This window comes from Artemia sp. Qi Xiang Cuo, chromosome 2 (assembly GCF_049724085.1).
Source record: "Artemia sp. Qi Xiang Cuo chromosome 2, ASM4972408v1, whole genome shotgun sequence".
NCBI lineage: Eukaryota > Metazoa > Arthropoda > Branchiopoda > Anostraca > Artemiidae > Artemia > Artemia sp. Qi Xiang Cuo.
Genome location: NC_142795.1, coordinates 95,426,364 through 95,440,726, shown reverse-complemented (window position 1 = coordinate 95,440,726; position 14,363 = coordinate 95,426,364). Strand labels below are relative to the sequence as shown.

Sequence of the window (14,363 nt, the reverse complement as noted above, 5' to 3'; positions counted from 1 at the left end):
GCAAGTTTTATTTCAAAGATACCATATTCTTCTTAGAAGTAAAAACTTTTTCGTCTATGATAACAAGTTTTCTGTCGGAAATAGCAAGTTTTCCTGAACACTAACAAAGTTTCTAATCGAAGTAACAATTTTTCCTCAGTTATAACAAGTTTTCTGTTAGAAGTAGCAAGTTTTCTGTCAAAGAGACCAATTTTTTCTTAGAAATAACAATATCTTCGTTTATGATTAAAGTTTTTTCTTAGAAGTAGCAATTTTTCCTTAACACTAAAAAGTTTTCTCCTTGAAGTAGCAACTTTTACCTTAATACTAACAAACTTTTACTTAACACTATCAAATTTCTCTTAAAAGTAACAATTTTTCGTCAGTGATTACAAGTTTTCTGTATGAAGTAGAATGTTTTCTGTCAAAGATACCAAACTTTTCATAGAAGTAACAATTTTTTCGTTTATGACAACAAATTTTCTGTCAGAAGTAGCAAGTTTTCCTTAACACTAACAAACTTTTACTTAACACGCTCAAATTTATCTTAGAATTAATGAATATTTTTTAACAGTAAAAAATTTTCGCTAATAACACCAACCTTTCCGTCAATGATAATAAATTTAACTTCAAAGTTAAAATTTTTTCGCCAATAATAGCAAGTTATCTATGAAAACTAAAAAGTTTTCTGTCAATGATACCAAATTTTGCATAGAAGTAACAATTTTTCGTTATGATAATAAGTTTTCTGATAGAAGTAGCAAGATTTCCTTAACAATAACAAATTTTCTTTTCGAAGTATTAACATTTTCCCTTTAATACTAACAAAATTTTACTTAACACACTCAAATTTCTCTTAGAAGTAATAGGTATTTTCTTAACAGTAATCTATTTGTTAAAAAGCATCAATATTTCCATTAATGATAATCCATTTCTTTAGAAAAAAAAAATTTTTCGTCAATGATTAATATTTATCAGTTAGAAGTAACAAGTTTTCTGTCAAATATAAAAAATTTTTCTTAGAAGTAACAATTTTTTCGTTATGATTATAAGTGTTCTGAAAGAAGTAGCTTATATTTCCTTAACCCCAACAAGCTTTCTTTTCGGAACATCAATATTTTCCATTAATACTACCAAACTTTTACTTAACACAAACAAATTTTCTCTTCGATACATTATCTTTTTTCCTTAATACTAACATACTTTTACTTAACACACTCAAATTTCTCATAGAAATAACACTTTTCGACAGTGATAACACGTTTTCTGCTTGAAGTAGCAAGTTTTCTGTCAAAGATACCAAAATTTTTTTCTTAGAAGTAACAGTTTTTTCGTTATAATAACAAGTTTTCTGGCAGAAGTAGAAGTTTTCCTTAACACTAACAAATTTTCTCATCAAAGTAACAACTTTTTACCTTAAAACTAACACACTTTCACTTAAAACACTCAAATTTCTCGTAGAAATAATATTTTTCGTCAGTGAAAGTAAGTTTTCTGTTCAAAGTAGCAAGTTTTCTACCAAAGATACCAAATTTTTTCTGAGAAGTAACAATTTTGTGATTGTGACAATAACTTTTCTGACAGAAGTAGCAATTTTTCATTTTCAAGGTTAATTTTTTTGCATACTTTTCTAATAAAGTCATTGGTTTTATTCATTTTTAAGGTTAATTTTGGCTAGGTTACGTTAGGTTTAGGCTAGGTTACTCTCAAAGACAGGCACGGGGACAAGCAAACACCTGCCAAAACTCACATGCATAGAGAGTTAGAGAGAGAAAATCGCATAGAAATACATAAATTCAGACATGCAAACCGACAAAGACAGGCACTGGGACATGCAAACACCCACCCAGACACACAGGCAAATAGAGTGAGACAGACAAAAACACATACAATTCATAGATTCCCTCATACAAACCGACAGAGAGAGACAGCAAACACCTGCCCGGACACACTGGCAAAAAGAACGAGAAAGACAAAAATACATACAAATACATAGTTTCAGACATGCAAACCGACAAAGACAGGCACTGGGACATGCAAACACCCACCCAGACACATATGCATAGAGAGTGAGAGAGACAAAAAACATGTACCAATACCTAGATTCACACATAAAAACCGACTAAGAAAGGCACTTGAACAAGGAAACACCCGCCCAGACACACAGGCAGAGAGAGTGAGAGAGACTGCAAACACTCGCCCATACACACATGCATAGAGAGTGAGAGAGACAAAAAACATGTACCAATACATAGATTCACACATAAAAACCGACTAAGACAGGCACTTGAACAAGGAAACACCCGCCCAGACACACAGGCAGAGAGAGTGAGAGACACAGCAAACACTCGCCCAGACAAATTGGCTTAGAGAGTGAAAGAGACAAAACGCATACAAACAAATATATTCAGACATACAATCTGACAAAGACAGGCACTGGAACATGCAAACACCCACCCAGACATACAAGCATAGAGTGAGAGAGGCAAAAACACATGCAAATACAGAGATTTAGACATACAAACCGACAAAGACAGGGAGTAGGACAAGCAAACACCCGCCCAGACACACATGCCTAGAGAGTATGAGAGACAGCAAACACCCGCTCAGAGACACAGGCAAAGAGAGTGAGAGAGACAAAAACAAATACATAGATTCAGACATACAAACCGACCAAGACACGCACTGGGACAAGCAAACACCCGCCCATACAGGCAGAGAGAGTGAGAGACAAAAACATGCACAAATGTATAGATTCACACATACAAATCGACAAATACAGGCACTGGGACATGCAAACACCCACCCAGACACACAAGCATAGAGAGTGAGAGAGACAAAAACACATACAACTACAAAAATTCACACATACAAACCGACAAAGACAGGAACTGGGACAAGCAAACATCCGACCAGGAACACAGGCAAAGAGATTGAAAGAGACAGCAAACACCCGCCAAGACACATAGGCAAAGAGTGTGAGAGAGACAAATACACATACAAACAAATAGATTCAGACATACAAACCTACAAAGACAGGCACGGGGCTAGCGAACACCTTCCCAGACACACAGGCTTAGAGAGTAAGAGACAAAAACTCGTACTAACACATATATTCAGACATGCAAGCCAACAAAGACAGACACAGGGACATGCAAACACCCCCCCAGACACACAGGCAAAGAAAATGAGAGAGACAAAACACATAAAAATACATAAATTCAAAGATAAAAACCGACAAAGACAGGCACTAGGACATGCAAACACCCACCCAGACACAAAGGCAACGAGAGTGAGAGAGACAAAAACACATACAAATACATAGATTCAGACATTCAAACCGACAAAGACATGCACAGGGATAGGCAAACACCCACCCAGACACACATGCATAGAAAGTGAGAGAGACAAAAAACATGTACAAATACATAGATTCACACCTACCAACCGACAAAGACATGCATTTGAACAAGAAAACACCCGCCCAGACACACAGGCAGAGGGAGTGAGAGAGACACCAAACACTCACCCTGACAAACAGGCAAAGAGAGTGAGAGAGACAAAAACGCATACAAATGCATAAATTCAGACATGCAAACCGACAAAGCCAGGCACTGGAACATGCAAACACCCACCCAGACATACAAGTAGAGAGATTGAGAGAGACAAAAACACATACAAATATATAGATTCAGACATACAAACCGACAAAGGCAGGCACTGGGACATGCAAACACTCGCCCAGACACACAGGCATAGAGAGTGAAAAAGACAGCAAACACCCGCCCAGAGACACAGGCAAAGAGAGTGAGAGAGATAAAAAAAAATACATAGATTCAGACATACACGTATTGGGCGGGTGTCTCCTTGACCCAGTGCGTGTCTTTGTCGGTTTATATGTCTGAATCGATGTATTTGTCTGTGTTTTTGTCTCTCTCACTCTCTTTGCCTGCGTCTCTGAGCAGGCGTTTGTTGTCTCTCTCACTCTCTAGGTCTGTGTGTCTGGGCAGATGTCTGCTTGTCCCAGTGCCTTTGTTTGTCGTTTTTTATGTCTGAATTTATTTGTTTGTATGTGTTTTGTCTCTCTAACTCGCTAAGCCTGTGTGTTTGGGTGGGTGTTTACTTTTACCAAGTGCCTGTCAGTCTTTGTTGGTTTGCAAGTCCGAATTTATTTGTTTGTATGCGTTTTTGTCTCTTTCACTCTCTAAGCCTGTGTGTCTGGGTGGGTGTTTACTTTTTCCCAGTGCCGGTCTTTGTCAGTTTGTATGTCTGAATCTATGTGTTTGTATTTGTTTTCGTCTCTCTCACTTTCTATGCTTGTGTGTCTGGGTGGGTGTTTGCATGTCCCAGTGTCTGTCTTTGTTGGTTTGCATGTATAAATTTATATATTTGTATATTTTTGTCTCCCACTCTCTTTGCCTGTGTGTCCGGGCGGGTGTTTGCTGTCTCTCTCACTTTCTTTGCCTGTATGCATGGGTGGGCGTTTGCTTGTCCCGGTGCCTGTCTCTGACGGTTTGTATGCGTGAATCTATTTATTGGTATGTGTTTTTGTCTCTCTCACTCTCTATGCATGTGTGTCTGGGTGGGTGTTTGCAACCCTCAGTGCCTGTCTTTGTCGGTTTGTATGTGTGAGTCTATGTAATTGTGCATATTTTTTGTCTCTCACTCTCTCTGCCTGTCTGTCTTTCTGGGCGGGTGTTTGCTTGTCCCAGTGCTTGACCTTGTCGGTTTGTATGTCTAAATCTATGTAGTTGTTTCTGTCTCTCTCACTCTCTCTGGCTCTGTCTCTGGGCGGGTGTTTGCTGTCTCTCTTACTTACTAGTCATGTTTGTCTGGGCGGGTGTTTGCTTTTCCCAGTGCCTGTCTTTCTGGGATTGCATTTCTAAATCAATGTGGTTGTATGTATTTTTGACTCTGTCACTTTCTATGCTTGTGTGTCTAGGTGGGTATTTGCATTTACCAGTGTCTGTTTTTGTTGGTTTGCTGGTCTGAGTCTATGTATTTGTATGCGTTTTTGTCTCTCTCTCACTCTCTCTGCCTGTGTGTCTGGGCAGGAGTTTGGTTATTCAAGTGCCTGTCTTTGTTGGTTTGTATGTGTGATTTATGTATTTGTACATGTTTTTGGTCTCTCTCACTCTCTATGCATATGTGTCTGGGTGGCTGTTTTCCTATCCTAGTGCATGTCTTTGTCAGTTTGCATGTTTGAATTTATATATTTGTATGTGTGTTTGTCTTTCTCACTCTCTGTGCCTAGGTATCAGGGCGGGTGATTACATGTCCCTGTGTCAGTATCTGTTGTTTAGTATTTCTGAATCTATGTGCTTGTGTGTGTTTTTGACTCTCTCATTTTCCTTCCCGTGTGTCTGGGCGGGTGTTTGCATGTCCCTGTCTTTGTTGGTTCGCATTGTCTAAATTTATGTGTTTGTATGTGTTTTTGCCTCTCTTGCTCTCTAAACCTGTGTGTCTTGGAAGGTGTTTTCTTGTTCCCGTGCCTGTCTTTGTGGGTTTGTATATCTCAATTTACGTGTTTGTATGTGTTTTTGTCTCTCTCACTCTCTTAGCCTGTGTGTCTAGGCAGGTGTTTACTTGTTACAGTGCCTGTCTTTGGCGGTTTGTATGTCTGAATCTTTTGTCTGTATGCGTTTTTTCTAAGCCTGTTTGTCTGGGTGGGTGTCTGCTTTTCCCAGTGCCTGTCTTTGTCGGTTTTTATGTCTGAATCTATGGGTTTGTATGTGTGTTTTGTCTCTCTCATGCTCTATGCTTGTGTCTGGATGGGTTTTTGCATGTCCCAGTGCCTGTCTTTGTCGGTTTGCATGTCTGAAACTATGTATTTGTATGCGTTTTTGTCTGAATCTATGTGTTTGAGTGTGTTTACTGTCTATCTCACTTTCTTTGCCTGTCTGTCTGGGCGGGTGTTTGCTTGTCCCAGTGCCTGTCTCTGTCGGTTTGTATGAGTGAATCTATGTATTTGTATTTGGTTTTGTCTCTCTCACTCTCTATGCATGTGTCTGGGTGGGTGTTTGCATGTCCCAGTGCCTGTCTTAGTCGGTTTGCATGTCTGAATTTATGTATTTGTAGGCGTTTTTCTCTCTCTCACCCTCTATGCATAGGTGTCTGGGCACGTGTTTGCTTGTCGTCGTACCTGTCTTTGACGGTTTGTATGTCTGAATTTTCCTAGTGCCTGGCTTTGTTGGTTTACATGTCTGAATTTATGTGTTTGTATGCGTTTTCGTCTTTCTCACTCTCTCTGCCTGTGTGTCTGGACGGGCATTTGCTTGTCCTAGTGCATGCCGTTTTCGTTTTGTATGTCTGAATTTATGGGTTTGTATGCGTTTTTGTCTCTCTCACTTTCTAAGACTTTGTGTCTGATCGGATGTTTGCTTGTCTGTGGAGATGATTGAGAAAAAATTCAGCTCATCTTTCTCAGACTTTGGTAAAAGTACTGTTAACCTATCTCAGTTTCTAATATATCCCCTATGAGCCTGCTAGTAGTATCTATGTCCCTGGAAATTCCTTTTCTCACACCTCTAACTTTTAAATAAACATTCCAAGCGTTTGACGTGCTAGCGTACCCTAAAAATAATGATCACATAACAAAGTAACAGATAAACTATCTTTTATGAAATAACGAAATGTAGAATATTAATCCAAAACATATGTTACATACATTATTATACATTACTAATATTATTGAACAACTTTGGACATGTTGAATCTCTTTCATAAAATAGTTCATCATGTTCTCTTTTGACACTGTAGCTATTGTCTTTTCAGAGTTCGTAATCAGTAGAATAATCATTAATGCATTTTGAGTTATACACAATTTTTACTGGGGTGTCACCTAAAGGTTCAATATGTATTTCGTCTTTGGTATTATTGAGTTCATTGACTATATGATAAATAATAGTAATAGCGTTCATATGCGCTTGATTTTCCTTCAATTCATCTTTATATTCATTGATGATGTTATCTGTCGCTGCCCTTTTTATTTCGCCTGTGATCTACCGTCTATTGTCACATTATTTTTACACAGGTAACAGTTCTGGCACGTAGGCTAGATATGATTAATGACATTAGTGCAGGAGTGTGCATGTCTTCTTTTTGTCTTCTTTAGAATGCTAATACCGGAAAGACGACGACAATAGGATGTATCAAGAGGTAACGTGTTACCAGAACAATAAGCAAGAAATTGTCCATCATCGACGATTATTTTTCTGTTGGCATTATCTTTGAGCACTAACTTCTTTGTGAATGATACTCTCGCATATTCACCATTGTAAAATGGATTTTCTTGGGTACTCCAAAGGAATTTAGCTCATCGCTGTCACGATAACGAACTCATACATTTACAATAAGATCACCATTAATGCTTGTTTCATAGTTCAAAAACTGGTCTTTGTAAGTATTCAATACAACGATGATTTTATCGTGTGTACACACTTTCTTCGAATGATCCATCTTCACTTAAAAAAAAAAGGATGCAAGTGTATCCTTCCAATGTAGAAAAATTACTGATTTAATACAGATAGTAAACTAAGTAGTGTCGATGAGTAACCATAGAGTACCACTAGTACAGTCACGTAGTGTTGATGAGCAGCCACAGAGTACCACTGGTACAGGCGCAAACATATTTCATGTCATTTTAAGATATGTAAAAAAAAGTCCAAAAAATTCCAAGGCAAATAAAACGAAAAGTGTTACAACAAACATAATTTTTCTAATAGTAGAAGTCACGACTAACATCTATATCATTCTCATTTTGTATTTTGAAAATATTAAATGTGAAAAGGTTTTTTTTGTTTTAAGCATATTTCATGTCATTCTAAGACACGTAAAAAAAGTTGAAAAAATTTCTATGTTAAAAAAATATAAAAAATAAAAAATAAAAGCTACAAAAAAGTTAGAAAAAACAAAACAAAAAAAGTATAAAAATGGGGGTTGCCAAAAAGCTCGGGGGAGGGGTCCCCTTCGAGGTTGGGAGGAGGGGGCCTTGGAGGTTGAGGTCCTTGATGGTTAGGGTCTTTGATAATTGGGGGTCTTGATGGCTCAAATCCATAACCACCTCACTACTTGATTTCTAAGGATTGTTCTGAATTTCTATATTAAAATTATTTTTTTTGTCAATTACGACTTTATTAGTTTCAACTTTTTAGCATACTCCAATGCTAAAGAATATTTCATATTGCCCATCCTCCTTCAATTCGTACTTGTGTATTATATAGAACACAGCCAAAAAGTATAGCTAAGTCAAGTTGCAAGATCGCTTTGCCATAGCTAACCGTTTCCACAGATTGATATTAATGACGTTATTCTAGGCATATTGTAACATTTATGTCACGTTTCGTAAGACTTACCAATCCCTCAAACTTACCTTAATTGATAAGCAATTTTAATCCCTTAACCAATTTCATACAGTCCAGTTAAAAAATAAGAACATTATCGTCCTATTTCACCCTATTGTTCACATCATTAATTAAGACCCTTCTGACCAGAATTATGCAAATGAGATACCTTTGATACCTGTAATAATGTATGCAATACTGGACGAGATCTAAGATACCTGTAAGCTACAGGTTATTAACCTGTTTGAAAAAATTTGACTCAGAAACCTGTCTGGTGGACCCAGAAACCTGTCTATAGCAAACGCTGTTTAGTAGGCTTTTACCAAGGAGATTAAATCAAGTTTCAAATGTCAATATAGCACACTACTAATATCATGTAAATATCATATTTTCGGTCTTTAATTGTAAGTCACCACAGGGACTAAATTAGACAGAGACGTGGATCTTCATCTAATTTCCTACATCTTACGTTGGACTTTAGACCTGGACCTCCTCCCCAGGGCAGTCTTGATGGTGAGAATTTTCTTGCATTAGATGCATTATGAAAATAAGACAACTCAGAAGCACTCACATATTTCAATTCATATTTCTTGGCTAGCTCCTTCAATTGGTCTTCATCATCAGATGCAAAAGGGTCAAGGCCTGATCCATTTACTCCCTTTTCTTGAACTCGCTTCTTCTTCTGCAAACAAAAAAGGGGCGTCACGCTTAGCTCACACTGAGTTATAAGAAACACGGTATGGGCAAAAAATGGGCAAATGAAGCCGCTGATTAATTTTTATTAGTAAAACCCGTTGGAGGAATTACTTACAGTTCCCCTGTATATACTTATAGTAGCCAAATATTACTAAGTCGTGATTATACTGTATATAATTTATATAAAGTGATGGAAAGGATTGTTATGGCATGCCATTCAGCCTTAACACGACCAGAAATTAATATGAATGAAAAATGAAACACAGAACAAACATAAATTAAAACGAATATGCACATTAATTTTGAAGATAGCAGATACTGCAATGTATGAATAGAGGGATTCTAAAATGAACAGAGTCAACCCAAATTTACGGTGAACAGAAATTACCATATACAAATACATGTGAAACTTAAAGTCTATTGAATAAGGACTAAGATGTTTCATCTTGTGATGATTAGATTTTTTACTTAATCTAATAATGTTTTCCAAAAGTTCAGAAAAATGTAAAGAGCCATAATAATACCTAAAATGAACAAAAACTAAGTTATTTAGTTATTCAAGATTAAAACGAACTGAAATTAATGTGAGTGAATAAAATGCATCCAAAACAAAAAGAAACTAAAACGAGTATCTCATCAAACATGAACATAATATAGTGCAATGGATGAAGAGATGCATCCTAAAATGAACAGAAAATCAAACTTTTTCAATCAACAGAAAATCAATCAGGAAAAGAAATTACAACAAGTAAGACTAGGCTATCGCCCCCTTTAACCCTCTAAATGCCAGGCCTGTTTCCAAAGGCGGAAGAGGGCTCGTACCCTGAAACATCAAGTTTCGAGCCGTTCGGGATTTTGTTCTTCAGAAAACCGTTTCTTAGATCACTTCTGGGTTCCATATACGGGGGACCTGAGCCCCTGAAATTAAAACTGTTTTATAAATTAGCGTCCTCATGGCCCATGATGTGACATAGCCAACGAAATCGAGAGGAGAACTGGAAAAGACAAGATACATCGGCTTCGGCAAGCTGAAACCAGTCTATCGCAGTAGTCAATAACCTAGTCTATGCGATTGAAGCTTCGCCTCCTGAATAGCAGCGAGATATTTATCTTCCTTTATTCTAGCGATTAAATTAAAAAAGCAACAAGTTTTTCAACTGAAAGTAAGGAGCAACATTAAAACTTAAGACGAACGGAAATTATTGCGTACAAGAGGGGGATTGCCCCCTCCTCAATGCCTCGATCTTTACGCTAAAGTTTGACTTTGTAGTGCTAATTATCTAAGAATGACTACAGAAACACAAGGGCCGTTTAATTAAAATAATAAGCTTTTCTAAAAGTTAAAAAAAAACTCTTAGTGTAGAGAGCGAGTTATTGACGAGGGGACAATCCCTGCGTAATAATTTTTGTTCGTTTTAAGTTTTAGGCCTAATGTTCGTGCTTACTTTTAGTTGAAAAAACTTTTTTTTTAATTGAATTTTCGGTCGTTTTATAATAATCCTGGGAAATCCGGCTCCCTCTCCATAGAAAATTCCCCTCCCCCACGAAAAATTCTTCCATGGAAGGAGCCTCCCAGGTAACCCTCCCACGTCAGGAAATCCCATTCCCCGAAAAATGTCTGTATACTTCCCAATAACCAATACTATATGTTAGCAATGGGCAAAGTTCATAGCTTGCAGCCCTTCTCCCGAGGACTGTGAGCGGTCAAGTTATCCTTAAAGACATAGTTATGAGATCTTTCGACTAGCCTATGCTGAACAAAATGGAGATCTCAAAAATTTTATCGGGTGACTTTTGGGAAAAAGAGGGCGTAGGAGGGGGGCCAGCTGCCCTCGAACATTTTGGTCGCTTAAAAACGGCACTAGAACTTTTGATTTCCGACCAAATCAGCCTTCTCCCAATCTTCTAGGATCACTGGTTCGATACGATCGCCCTGGGAAAAACAAACAAAAAAACTAAAAAATAAACACGCATCCGTCACCTTTCTTCTGGCACAAAATGCAAAATTCCACGTTTTTGCCTACATGAACTTGAAACTTCCACAGTAGATTTCTCTGAAATGCTGAATCGGTACTTTTTTAAAATGCGGAAAACACGCGTCGAGAAAAGCAAAGCTAAGATAGCCATTACCCGGTAATTGCCTATATGACGCTGCATAAAAAGGAGTTTTTCACTCCGGGAACTATATTTAAACTTTAGTTTTTTGGGTTTATGGGGAAAAACGTACCTAAGTTAGGTTAGGTTCCGTATTTAATATATGCTATGCTTTATCCCCTTCCCCCTAATGTGCAAATATATAGCCCAAATTTGTACATAAACTATTATATTTTCATCATGTTTTGTTTTATTTCATTAACATTAACCAAACTTCACTTCTCGCATGTTTCCCGGATTTTAGAACGGTACCGCTGAATATGATGTGATTTTCATTAAGATCCCTTGACCTTTAGGGGATGTTTCCCCCTTTTTTAAAAAATTGGGACAATTTTCTCAGGCTCGTAACTTTTGACGGGTAACATTAAACTTGATGAATTTTATATATATTGAATAAGCACCAAAATTCCGTTCTTTTGATATGCCTAATGCTATCAAGACTCTCTTTCTTAGAGTTTCGCTTAGTACTGAGCCGCATCGCTCCTTATACTTACAGTTCGTTATCACGAATTGTTTGAATACTCGAAGCTAAACGTCCAACTGGAGAAACGTATCCAGGCCTTAAAATCCATGTCTTGAAGAATCTTAAACATGTTGTCAGAGGCAACGCTGTAGCGTTGCCTATAGTAAAGGCCATACGGCTCCAATGTTTTATTATTTTTTTTCCCCCAGAGGCACTTCATATGGAAGGGGTCGTCGTAGAAGCTTGAAAAGGGGCTCATTCGATTGGAAATCGAGAGTTCTAGTGCCCTTTTTAATAGTCGAAAATGATTGGAGGGCGACTAGCCCCCACGCCCATCATTCCCCCAAACACATCCAATCAAAATTTTGAGATAGCCATTTTGTTCAGCGTTGTTGATTTTCAGATAGAAAATATATTTTTGAGGAGGGCACTCCCCCACAACCCTCAGGGCAAGGGTTTTAAGTAATCCCCTGGGGGCATATGAGGTTTTTATAGAAGGCGTTGTTGTAGAAACTTCAAAACAGGCTCATTCGATTGGAACATAAAAGGGCTACTACCCTTTTTAATAGTCGCAAGGAGGGCATCTACCCCCCCCCCCCCCACGCCCATCATTCCCCCAAACACATCCAATCAAAATTTTGAAATATGCATTTTGTTCAGCTTAGTTGATTTCCAGATAGAAAATATGTTTTTGAGGAGGACACTCCCCCACAATCCTTAGGGCAAGGGTCTTAAATTATGCCCTGGGGGCATATAGGGTTTTTATAGAAGGCGTTGTCGTAGAAACTTCAAAAAAGGCTCATTCGATTGGAAATTCAAAGGGATAGTACCCTTTTTAATAGTCGAAAGTGATTGGAGGGCACCTAGCCCCCCCCCACACACCTATCATTCCCCCAAACACATCCAATCAAAGTTTTGAGATAACTATTTTGTTCAGCGTAGTTGATTTCCAGATAGGAAATATGTTTTTGAGGAGGACAATCCCTCACAACCCTCAGGGCAAGGGTTTTAAGTTATGCCCTGGGGGCATATAAGGTTTTTAAAGAAGACGTTGTCGTAGAAACTTCGAAAAAGGCTCATTTGATCAGAAATTCAAAGGGCTAGTGCCCTTTTTAATAGTCGAAAGTGATCGGAGGGCATCTACCCCCCCCCCCACGCCCATCATTCCCCCAAACACATCCAATCAAAATTTTGAAATATGCATTTTGTTCAGCTTAGTTGATTTCCAGATAGAAAATATGTTTTTGAGGAGGACACTCCCCCACAATCCTTAGGGCAAGGGTTTTAAATTATGCCCTGGGGGCATATAGGGTTTTTAAAGAAGGCGTTGTCGAAGGAACTTCAAAAAAGGCTCATTCGATTGGAAATTCAAAGTGCTGGTGCCCTTTTTAATAGTCAAAAGTGATTGGAGGGCAACTAGCCCCCCTCATGATTCCCCCAAACACATCCAATCAAAATTTTGAGATAGCCATTTTGTTCATCGTAGTTGATATTCAGATAGAAAATATGTTTTTGAGGAGGACACTCCCCCACAACCCTCAAGGCAAGGGTTTTAAGTTGTACCCTGGAGGCATTTAAGGTTTTTAATAGAATGCAGTGTCGTAGAAAGTTCAAAAAAGGATCATTCAATTGGATATTCAAAGGGCTAGTGCCCTTTTAATAGTCGAAAATGATTTGAGGGCAACTAACCCCCCTCTCACGCCACCTTTTCCTCAAACACATCCAATCAAAATTTTGAGACAGCCATTTTATTCAAAGTAGTTTTAATTCTGGAAATTAGGTCTTTGAGGATGACAACTCCCCCACAGCCCTCAGGGCAAGGGTTGTAATTTCAGGATTCTCCGAATCCTTCCCATTATTTTTTATGGAAGGGATGTTCGTATAAACTTTAGAGAGGACTCATTTGATTGGAAATTGAAAGTGCTTGTTCACTTTTTAAGAGTTAAAAGAAATTGGAGGGCAACTAGCCCCCCCTCCTCCACGCCCTAAATGCATCAGATAAAAATTTTGAGATCGAAATTTTGTTAAAATAGTTCAAAGATCTGATAACAAAAACTCCAGTGTCGACACAGCCCACCAGGGCCCGGGGGTAGGCGTTGTAAGTTATACCCTGGGGGCATATAAACAATCAAACAATCATTAAATAAGCAATCAATGCAAACAAAACATACAATAGATATTAATATAAACTAATAAATAAATTTAGTGCTGGTATTACTGTAAGTTAATAAATAAATTTCTGCTGGGTGGAATTTAACGCGGGAGAATTATCAGCAGGAAAATAAAATGTTCTTTGAGGGGGGAGGAATTCCCCCCCAAATTTCCAAATGTGAATTCCCACATTTCCAAATGTGAATTATTCAGAGAGGGGATGACTAAACCCATTCGATAATATTCTAAATTTTACATCTGAAAGTAACGGGAATAAAGAATCAACGGAAATGTCAGAGATAGCACTTCAGGTTCCTTTAGACGATTTTGTTCGTGTCTTTGGAAAAAAGACATTTTCAAAAGACAGATTATTTTCACTTGTATTAAATTCTGTGGCTGCTCAATTACGCACGTGAGGGGGGAGACTTCCCCCACCACTGTCTACACTAAGGTTTCAGTTTTATTTGAAGGCTTGGCAAGGAACACAATGCGATAAAACTATAACTCAAAATAACATGTATAGTATAATAAATGTAAGGGATATGACAAAATTAATCAAAATGGAATAGTAGGAGCTT

General features: G+C 37.9%; 1 protein-coding gene across 1 annotated transcript in view; it reads right to left on the bottom strand.

The window, feature by feature from the left end:
* The window catches only part of yem (yemanuclein), a 102,766-nt gene that overhangs the window by 66,466 nt on the left and 21,937 nt on the right, over positions 1 to 14,363 (bottom strand). Inside the window, exon 2 of the mRNA XM_089104629.1 lies at positions 8,893 to 9,003. Coding sequence (XP_088960755.1) covers positions 8,893 to 9,003 — 111 coding nt within the window. The remainder of the gene's footprint in view (positions 1 to 8,892; positions 9,004 to 14,363) is intronic.